Below are 10,862 nucleotides of genomic sequence, written 5' to 3'. Positions count from 1 at the left end.
TCTTGAACATCTTGTTTTTGATTAAAGCTGAGAATTGGACGGGTATAAGCTGGTTCTCAAAAATAAATAAATATTAAACTTGTTTATCAATTTACGATACATAATCTATTTACTAAGTTTTCTTTTCAAAAATGTTTTTTAATTAAGAATATATTAAAACATATATATATATTTTTTAATTTTAACATTAATATATTTAAATTATATAAAAAAAACACAAAAAATTTAATATTTTTCCTGCATGCATGGCTGTAAACACTATACAAAACTAAGTTTAAATTTCAAATGTTTTTTTTGATGAATGCAATTTAAGATATTTGTTTCCAACTTATTAATCATGCTCCGAATCCGAAGTATTATTAATTAAAAAAATAAAAAAATCAACAAGCTTTTTTCTTGGAAAGAAAATAACCTTTAATAAAAACAGTAAATAAAATAATACTAACTAAGGGAAGAAGAAGAAGGATCCGGGAGCCGTAGACACTAGACAGTAGAGAGTCTTGAGAGCGGAGAAGCGGCGAGTGACGTTACATTTCACCATTATCTTCTTTTCACTATTTTATATAATTGCGTAACATAAATAAGACAGCATCAATAATAATAATTCCACTTCCGTCTCTCCCTCTTTCGGCTATCATCAAACCAAACAGAGAGACAAAACTTAAACTCTTTATTTTGCTTTTCATGATAAATTTGTAAATTTTGGTTTCTGAATTCTGATCTACCGAAGGCAGATTTCTCTTCCTCTCTCCTTCACATTCGCCGTTTTCACTTCTGCAAGATCCAACTCACTCAAGGTATGCTTCGGGGTTTTTTTTTTCAAATTTTTTGAGTGAAAATGTAATTTTTGATTATTTTGTTATGACAGGAGAAGACATGATAGAGTGCAGTGAATGCCACTCGAAAATCTCAGCAAATAATAATAACAGTAAAGCAGTAGCGAGAGCATACGATAGACATAGAAGCGATGTGTCGTCTAAAGCACGCGTTCTTAATCTTCTTTTGGTCGGTGGTGATTGCATCTTTGTCGGTCTCCAGGTGATTTTCTTTTCTTTTCTTTCTTTCTTTTTTTTAAAAATCAACTTATTGAATTGATGCTTAAGATTTTTTGTTTTTGTTATTGTTATGTTGCAGCCTATATTGGTGTATATTTCAAAGCATAATGGGAATTTCGATTATAGTCCTATAAGTGTTAATTTCCTCACCGAGACTGCAAAAGTTTTTTTTGCAATCTTCATGCTCTTGATCCAGGTATTATCTTTTTCTTCATTCGTTCTGTCAATGCCACTGAGTTCTTTTTTTTTGTGTGTGGGTTTTGGCACCCCCTCCCTTTTCTTTTTAAATAAATTTTACAGCATAACAGAGATTGTTGCCATAAATTGTTATTTTGAATGTATGGGATCGAACAGGAAAGAGTGATTAAAAGACATCGAAGACTGCTTAGAAAAAATAGTGTGAGGAGGGAAGACTGCTTAGAAGTTATTTGCAAATGATGGTGAAAATGAATAAAGTGGTGAAATTTACTGTTGTTGATATATCCTAGACTGGGGAGGAATAATTTATATCTTGCTCAAATGTTACCTTTACTCGCTATAATATAGTTCAATCTAGCTTTTCTTTTAATCCACTGTGAAGTCCACTGAGCTTTGGTGCAAAATGCAGGTAACCATTATCCTCTGTGTCTCTGGGTGTAAGAGGGGATTGATCTTAGGTCTCTTTAGCATGATACTGAATCAGTTTACTGTTTACTAGCTAAGCTAGCTTTTTGCTACTAAGGTAGTTCAATGTAAGTGGAAATGATTTTTGTATATTGAAGGTTTCTCAAGTAGGTCACAATTACTTGAAAGAGAGTACTTAACCCCGTATATTGCATGATTCCATAATCTTGTACTAAAACTCTGTACAGATTTTTTTGTATATTGAAGGTTTCATTTATTTGCTGTGATAAGAGGAAAATGTATTGAAAAAGGTGTCAAAAGAGGGACACCATGGTAAAGAATGAAGTATATAATAAAGGAAGTTAATGCCTAGCTGCTTGTAATTTAGCTCATCTGCTAACTGTCTAGCAATCAACCATTTTTGTGAGAGTTTTCTTTTTACATCTAAGAATGGAACTTGAAGCGACATTACACCTTATGAGGATAAGAAAAATATGATGGGATAAAGAAATTTTGTCGGCATGAATGAATCTATGTTGTTTAGATCATATGATATCATACATGAGAAATGCTACGTTTTCCATTATTGACATAATCCCAAAAAAATTCAGGCTCCTTTGGAAGTTGTTGTTTTCAAATTGCAATCAGAGTTTTAGTACAAGAAACTAGGATACCTTTGAATAAAACTGCTTCTCTAGCATTATTAATAAGGTACCTTTTCCTATATCAGTCCTATGCTTAATTACTGTTTTACCTTAAAAAAATCATTGATAATGTGGCTCTTCCCATTCCTCAAACGTGTCAGCTCTTTAAGCCTGGTTTTTCTTATAGTCTTAGTTAATGTTTCCTGGTGTACTCAAAATTGCATTCAGCTAGGTTGATTTACCCTGACAGTTGGAACCATCATTGTAGTAAGAAACATGTCACTGGATGTGTCCCAGACTTTCTTGTGAATTGTGGTTGCAGATTTGTCTTTTATGTTATTTTCTTTTTTTGTAAATGTTCATTAGGTCTTCTCTTTATTTTTATTTTTCTTGATTTTTGTTTCCTCAGGCTCGACATAAAAAAGTCGGGGAGAAATCTCTTCTTTCTTTCTCTACCTTTGTCCAGGTAAGTGACGTACTTTAGTATTTATCAGGATTGCAATTTGGATTGGTGTATATTGTGAGTGATATTTAGCTTTTCCCTGTCTAGTTTACTTTCTGATATGGAATTACATTGACTTTATCATTATTATTCTTGTACGTATAAAACAACTCATTATTAGTTCTTGGAAACTTGTTAAAGCTGTTAAATTTTTTTTTTCAACATTCCAAAGATTCCTTTGGCCTTATGGATGCTCTGGATCACACATCAGTTTCAAAAGTGGTGCATTGCATGTTGCCTCTTCTATTGATTTTTACCCGTTCACAAATAGTGTACTGTAGACTTGCTGAATGGCCAAAAATAATGCTTTTTGTGATCAATATGGTTTGTTCTGATTTCAAAAGCACATCATTTTTGCTAATAAGTAATATTAATTTGACCCTTTTTTCTACTACTTTGAAGGAAAAAAGTGTCAACTTTCATGATTCGTGCTATAAAAATCTTTGTCTATGGAGCTAAAGGAAATGAGACAAAACTGAATGTAATCGTGCATGTTCTGGTTGAGAACCTTGTATGCTCTGGGGGTATATGTGGTTATTCGTAAAAGAAAACTCTAGATCATTTGTGAGTTCACAGAGAGGGTGTTTTTTAGTTGCATTTCTCCATACCTTTCTGGAGAGTTTAAGATTCTTCAACATGTTATATCTGAATGCAATAATGTGGTTCAAAGAATATTTTCTTGGTTTTGCGGTTTACCTTGTGCCCGTCTTTTATAACAGAATGTTGAGGCTCTTCTATTGCCATTTGTATCTCATGTACCTTTTCCTTGTCTGGTCATTGTCTGCCATTTTGCCTAAACCATATTGATTTTTTGACTTGAATCCCCTGAAGTTTACTGGTTTCATATGTCTCTTTTCTGTGCACATTTTTCATATTTATATCTTCCATTCATGACTTTCTGAGTGCTATATTGCTTGGGCAGGATTAGACTTTCTGAACTTTAAGATGCTGTATTTATTTTCTTCTCCCCGCAGGCTGCTCGAAACAACATGCTTCTTGCTGTTCCAGCTTTCCTATATGCTATTAACAATTATTTGAAGTTTACTATGCAGGTATAATTTTTCTTGTTGAACCAACTGCAAAATATTCTTTACATAATATATCGTGATTATCTTTCTCTTGACTCTGGGAAGAGAGAAGTGCTTTGTTTTTTCTTTCAGTAGAAGTGCAACTTTTTGAAGCTATAATTTGTTGCTAATATTTTTTGGGGATTAAATTGTTGTGGCAGTTCTAATTTCTAATTTCCCTAGTTATTGTTGTGCAGCTTTACTTTAATCCTGCAACGGTGAAGATGCTGAGCAACCTGAAGGTAGCTCATTGCATGATGTGTATAAAGGACATTTCAAATTGTGATTTTTTTATATAAAATATCTATAGTTTATGCTTAATGAAGTGCATACATAATTAATAATGTGCTTTCAACTATCATTCGGGTTCATGATCAATTATTTTCCCGCTCACTTATAGTGTAGAATTCTTGTTTGCACATTTAAGACTCAATCTACTCTTTAATATTCCAATGAATATGTAGACTTCTTCAGTGTCAGTTCATTTGACTGTGATACATCTGTCTGTAAAATAGGATTTGAAAGTTGAAGATGCAGGTAAAAACTGCCTCTATCTATAGCCTGACTTTGTTCCCGTCTTTTCATGGAAGGATAATATGATCAACTCACTGTCTTTTTTGCTGCTTTTTCTTGAGCATTATTTAACATTAAGTCTTCCATTGTGGATTATAAACATGTCAGGTTTTGGTGATTGCTGTGTTGTTGAAGGTGATCATGAAACGGCGATTTTCAATCATTCAGGTGAGTATGAAAGTTGTTTCTCATTGATGCATGTCAACTTCGATTCTGAAATTGAAGAAGAATAGTTGGTTGGATAGTTGGATGCCCAGAAAGCGTGTGCCAAACTAGTATTTTTTTTTTTTACCTATACCTGTAATATTGATTCGTCTTTTTTTTTTGGCAGTGGGAAGCTCTTGCTCTATTGCTCATTGGGATTAGTTTGAATCAGATACAATCTCTGCCTGCAGGCTCCACTGCAATGGGTCTTTCAGTTGCAACAGGGGCATACTTGTACACACTAATTTTTGTATGTATCCTGTATACTTGTCCTGCGTTAATATGCATAGATTTTGTTCCTGTCAGTCATTAGATATTATGCAATTATCTTCTTTCTTGATGGTCAAAAGTGTTTTCGATGGTGGAATTGCTGGAATGTCAAGGCACAATGAATTAGATGCACAACATGCACTTGCCCGGATGCAAGCTTGGATTGGATATGCATTCTTTCATCTTTAACAGGGAAGGAAAATTTGTCATGAAAGAACAGAAAAAATAGAGATAAACAAACAACATGCACCAGACACACTCATGCACACATATATGCATACATATATCCAGGGCCATGGCAGGAAATTTACTTTATCGAGGAGGCTTTAAAAATATGTGTATCCTGTAGACTCACATACATGTGCTGGAAAAAGTTTTTCTTGGTGAACATCTATGGAATTCTGTTTTTTTTTTAAAAAAAATAAAGGATTGAGAGAAATTTAATTTGTAGGACTGAAAATATGTCATGAAATGCTATGGTTATAAGAATGGCTTTCAGAAATATAGCTCTAATGACAGAAGCTGGAGATTGACCCTCTTCTCTCCCACCTTGGTTCCTTGACCAAGCAGGTTCTCATAAACACATAGGCTCGTCCTTCCATTGGCTGATAAGATAGCTTCAACAAGGAAATAAAGGTCAACACCTGCTGGGCCTGACTACACATTCCCATGTACTGCCTTCTAAATGCCATTGCCTTCCCCCATAATATCTTGTATATACTGGAGTGGTAAATTTTTAAGTAGGAGGACTGGCTATAAAATTTCCTATGTGATGTCATTCAGTGTGTTTGCATATACTTGGTCCACCTTTTTCCCAAACCAGCAGCTTAGCCAGTTCCTGTTGCAGTTTGGATTTATGGCATTGGTCTCATATTGGTTTTGACAATAACATATCAGGTTGTTCTAGACAATGTAATATCGTAGGAGCTAACTTCTGGAATTAATGCAGGTTACTGTTCCATCATTCGCTTCAGTCTACAATGAGTATGCTTTGAAGAGTCAATTTGAGACTAGCATATACCTTCAGGTGGTTTCTAGTGCTATAGAATATGATGCTTATTGCTTTTTTCAGGTGGTTTCTAGTGCTACAGAATATGATGCTTATTGCTTTTTTCAGGTGGTTTCTAGTGCTATAGAATATGATGCTTATTGCTTTTTGGTTATGTTGTTTATTGACCTTTAACTTAAATTTAGTATACAATGGTCTCCTCATGGATTGCTCCCTTCTCAGGCAAACCTGAGAGTGAATAGTGGGGTCCGTTGCAGGACCTCTTGGCTAATTCCACCACCAGATGCTCCTATACAGAAACTTACTATTTTAGAAACTTAATGCTTATTATGCCTTCTTTTTGAAAGATTATTTTATACATTTTCTTACAAGAAAGTTTGTGCTCCATGGCTTTCAGAACCTTTTCCTGTACGGGTATGGTGCCATATTCAACTTCCTAGCCATTCTTGTGACTGCCCTATTTATAGGTATGGGCATGCTGCATGTTGTTCCTGAATGCGTTCTAACAGGGTATTCCATTAGCTCTGTTGGGTTTTTTTATGTATTGGATTTGAGTGGTTAATAGTATAGTGCAAGCATTGAGGACTAATGAATCAGAAATGCTACTTCATGGTTGTAAAAGTATATGTAAATTTGATTTTTTGCTTAAATTTCCATATCTTTACAAGTTTAGGTCCAAGTAGCTTGGATATACTACATGGGCATTCAAAAGCTACCATGCTGTTGATATGTAATAATGCAGCACAAGGGATTTTATCTTCTTTCTTCTTCAAATATGCAGGTGATTTTCCATTTTGTTCATTAATATTCTTCATTCTTACGCATCACTATCTTTCAGCTGTTTCCTGGATGTCTATAATTTTCACTATTGAAAAGCTAGTGACCTATGCTTTACTAAAAGAGAAAAGTGTCTGTATACACATGTAGTTCATTCATTTCAATTAGATAATCTTTGGAAAGGTTTAAGAACAGAGCTAATGGTATTATACTATTCTTCTTTTCCTTTTGTCTGGTTAAAATCTAAGGCAGCTGTTTTCTGATGATTAAGGATAAGTAGGCTTCATACTTCACACTTAATTTTCATACAAAACTCCCAATCCTTTAGTTGTCATTGAGTGCGCTGCTTCATGTTATTAGAAGTTTTGATTGACAAAAATAGTTGGATGTAAGATGTCTTGGCATTTAGAAAATTGTGGAGAATCAGCAACGAAGAATTTACTTAGAAGATTTAGACTATTGATAGCACTTGGAAAATTCACAAAGATGATGTTCAAGTATTAATATATGAATAGGCTCTCATTACATCCTAACATTTCTTGTTCACAAATAGTGGAAATTGAAACGAGAGACTAGAAGAATTTATGAAAGTAACTAAGAGAGTACTTTCTAGACTCAAATCACTTATCTCAAGTACTGGTGTCAATCGCATTTATGTTCTGTATTTACTAAATCAAAATTTCCTCTGATTCATGCAGATACAATTTTGAAAAAGTACTCGTCAACAGTAGCAACAATTTTTACTGGAATAGCATCTGCTGTACTTTTTGGTCATACCCTGACTATGAATTTTATCTTAGGAATCTCTATCGTGTTTATCTCCATGCACCAGGTAAATATTAGATCTGGCATATATTTCATTTATTTTGCTCACTGGACAGGCAGCTTGGGGGACGAGACAGGAAGGAGAGGAAGAGAATGGGGTGAGGGAGAGGGAATATTTCCCTGTCTGGATAGTTGGCTTACATGATACTGTTTATCATGTCTTTTTCAGTTCTTTTCACCACTTTCGAAGGTTAAGGATGAACCACAAAATGGTAGTTTGGAAACGGTTGATAGTCAGAACAACCAGAGGTTGGTTCTTTCTCTTTTTGCACCTTTTTCATTTACCATTTGCTATAATTGTTAGGGACAGCACTTCTCTGAACTCCCAGTATTAATACTTTTTCTCCCAAAAATACAAAAAATAGTCTTCCTACATGATGCAGCACCAGTAATCTATGAATGCAGCCAGGGTCATTCCTATTTTATTTTCTTGCTCAGCTAGTCAAGAAATGGACAGGCTCCAGTCTTCTGTTCTGGAATGGTGGGGAATTCCAGGAGAGCACAGGCACATTTGTCTTTATAGTAGAGGCACTCCAAATCCATATTTCTCAAGCTCATTTTTTGTGACCTTGAGGCATTGGGCTCCTTAGGATTAGAATATTATTCGGGAGATAGAATGCCTGAATTTAGACATTGTATTTTGATTGCTTTGAATTGGACTCTATAAAAAATCCATCTTGCCTTCTGGTTAGGTTGTCATGTTCCACTTAGTTGAAACTATCTCATCTATTTGAGCACAAGCATGTGGACTGTTTGATATAACAATGAAGGAAATCCTCAGGACAAAGAATACAACGGTAGATTATTAATGCGCAGTGGATGTTTGAAAGTCAATTTCCAATTTGCAAGGCATGAAGGTGTTATGCCTTTGCTATGGTAAAGAAAGTTTTCCATCAGTTTCCATGACCACAGAACCGTGTCTTTTCTATTAGTCAACCTGATTCCTGCTCATTTTCTCGTTAATGTTGCTTGTGGATCCCATATCACAGCTTTTGCCATTCCATGTCACTTTGAATTATTCCACTGAGAAGGACACTAGCATTCATATCATCTGCTTAACCTCTCTTCCTTGTGAGACGTTTCTTTTATGTTCTTAACCAATAAAGTTTTGAGCTGCTTTCAACCCTTTCTGATTTTTTAGTTGATATTTTTACTGAAATTCTGTTTGACATGCCAGATCTAAGGATTCATCCTTCATAAATATGGCAGCTGGAGCAAATGACGATGTGAGAAGTTTCATGTTCAATTCTGTTAAAATAGTCTTTCTGAGATTTCGATTGATGAATGTAACATCTTGTTTTGCTATTTTCCATCCAGGCTAGTCATCGTGTTGAACATGATGAGAAGGCGCCACTACTTCCCATCTAGAGTTTGCAGTGGGTATGGATCCGCACTATTGTTTTCTGATGCTGTAGCTAACAACTAGTAGACTTGTCTTCCCTCCACAAAGACAAGGCTCCCGTAACTATTAATATTGGATGCACAGATGATCTGCCAATATATGAAATTCCCCGACTCTGTTCGTTTGGTCCAACTGGCAACTACAAGAGCTAGGGACCTTAGATGTGTTGTTTTCCCTTGGGAAAGTAGGTATAGAAGAATTAAATGAACCTGTGCACAAAATAAACAACACGTGGTGCCTTGCACTAATAGAAGAACAACTCATGAAGTTGTTCTATTAGGTTGTCTACCTGAGTTTATTTATTTATTCTGTCTTGGGTTTTGACTATCAAATTAGAAGAACATCAAATCAAGAAAGTGAAGAATCTCATGAAAATTATTAAGCCATAGCTGAGAAACACAACATTACAAATGAAAGCACAAAATTAGTGACAAATTCCAAATAAGTAGGAGGACGAGTAACCCCAAAATTTCCTACTTGTCACCACCTCGTTTTCACTGACTCCTTTTTGCCAAGCCCAGATGACTGACTGTTTTATTTGTGCATGAAATATTCCCATTCTATTTATTTACTACACCCCTTTCCATGATAATTCGATGCAGGGATGATCTTGGCGTGTACGTTTTTAGAGGGTGGATTTATCAATACAGCTGAGAAGACTCCAGTTTTAGCAACAGAATGGAACAACTGCAGTTAAAGATATTCTTTATTTCTTTTCAGGATTCCCTACACCATTGCCGACGGGGACCCGCAGCATCCACTGAGCAAGGGTCGCTGAACCATCTTTGAACTATCGGGGGCATTGTTGATAAAGCCGAGTTTCTGAAACAGACCAGGAAAAGAACAATCATATAGCGAGCTGTGGCAAATTCTGTTCTCGTCCCCTTATACAATGCAGAAAGCTATTATTCTCATCAGATGCCTCTTCCAATATGTGTTACTGTTTTTTTTCGGTAACTTTTCCATGAAAATGTCTTGGATCAGTGCTCTCTGAAACAACAAGATAGTGCAGGCTCGGAGGTATATTGGATTTCTGGGACTCTTCGTGTTTATTGTAAATTCCAGTTTTTGAGCACCATTGACTTCATTCAGTTTTTGTGATCATTTGGTCACCGCTGTGAAAGAGGAGACAAAGTCGCCTCTTTTCAATCGTAGGTGTTAACTCCGGTGGTCTGTTTTGGATTGTGATCGCGACCCTTCCATCGATTATATTTATCAGTCGATTTCTTTGGAAAGGTATGCGCAATTATGGTGGTGCTGTATTTTAAGCAAAAGAGAGCGAAGCACACAGATTTCTGTGGGTGTGCCATTCCTGTTGATTTTTAGGGGCTGGTTCCACGTAGTATTGTTCCTCTTTTGACAGTTTCACTCAAAGATGCCATACCATACATGGGACCACAGGCCTTGCTTCGTTTTGAGAGAATAGTACGAAGCAGGTTCTGGATGGGACAAATCTCTGAGCACCAAAAGCCAACGCTGGCTTAACTAACCTCTGCCTGTAACCTGTATACTGACTGGGAAAGGAAAGGAAAAACCAACCCTTGTGTTGACTCCCTTGAATTAAAGCTCTTCTAGTTTTCTAACCTGTTCCCTAGCCACACCGGTTGTTGCCGGCTTCACTTTTAGGGCTTCCTTGGTTGTTTCTCTCTCTTACCTTTCCCGGTTACACCAGCCATCTTCTTTTTTATTTATTTTTTTAAAAGTAAAGGATTTTGGGAAAATGATATAAAAAAATTGAATACAGTGGCGTTTCTGAATATCATTTCTGTTTTAAAATTTATGTCTTTTACAAATTAATTAATCTCTCAAAAGTTTATGAAGATTCAAAGATAAAAAAATAATAATATATTGTAGCCAATAAATAGAAAAGAAATAGGTTAATGTGGTAGGTGAAAAAAAAAAGTTAAAAAAAAATAAAAAGAAAGATAAAG

At 35.4% G+C, this 10,862-nt stretch overlaps 1 protein-coding gene across 5 annotated transcripts; it reads left to right on the top strand.

Annotated features, from left to right (window-relative positions):
- The first annotated feature begins 441 nt into the window (after positions 1-441).
- Positions 442-10,009, top strand: LOC133698011 (CMP-sialic acid transporter 4-like). Of its 5 annotated transcripts, XM_062120867.1 has the most exons (17): positions 445-797; positions 869-1,038; positions 1,135-1,251; positions 2,712-2,768; positions 3,779-3,856; positions 4,069-4,113; positions 4,553-4,612; positions 4,776-4,898; positions 5,868-5,945; positions 6,325-6,394; positions 6,601-6,708; positions 7,403-7,536; positions 7,699-7,778; positions 8,707-8,755; positions 8,847-8,909; positions 9,534-9,548; positions 9,652-10,009. In XM_062120867.1, exons 2-15 carry the CDS (start codon positions 877-879, stop codon positions 8,895-8,897), a joined length of 1,212 nt encoding a protein of 403 aa, XP_061976851.1. In that variant the 5' UTR covers positions 445-797; positions 869-876; the 3' UTR covers positions 8,898-8,909; positions 9,534-9,548; positions 9,652-10,009. The 5 variants fall into 5 exon arrangements, 3 of the variants coding, with proteins under 3 accessions (XP_061976854.1, XP_061976851.1, XP_061976852.1); XM_062120868.1 differs by lacking the exon at positions 9,534-9,548; XR_009842976.1 differs by lacking the exons at positions 7,403-7,536; positions 9,534-9,548; positions 9,652-10,009 and having other exon boundaries at positions 442-797; positions 7,586-7,778; positions 8,847-8,867.
- The last annotated feature ends 853 nt before the right edge of the window (positions 10,010-10,862 follow it).

This window comes from Populus nigra, chromosome 6, assembly GCF_951802175.1.
Source record: "Populus nigra chromosome 6, ddPopNigr1.1, whole genome shotgun sequence".
Taxonomy (NCBI): Eukaryota; Viridiplantae; Streptophyta; class Magnoliopsida; order Malpighiales; family Salicaceae; genus Populus; species Populus nigra.
Note: the sequence above shows the minus strand (reverse complement) of the source record. Positions and strands in the feature narration are given on the sequence as shown.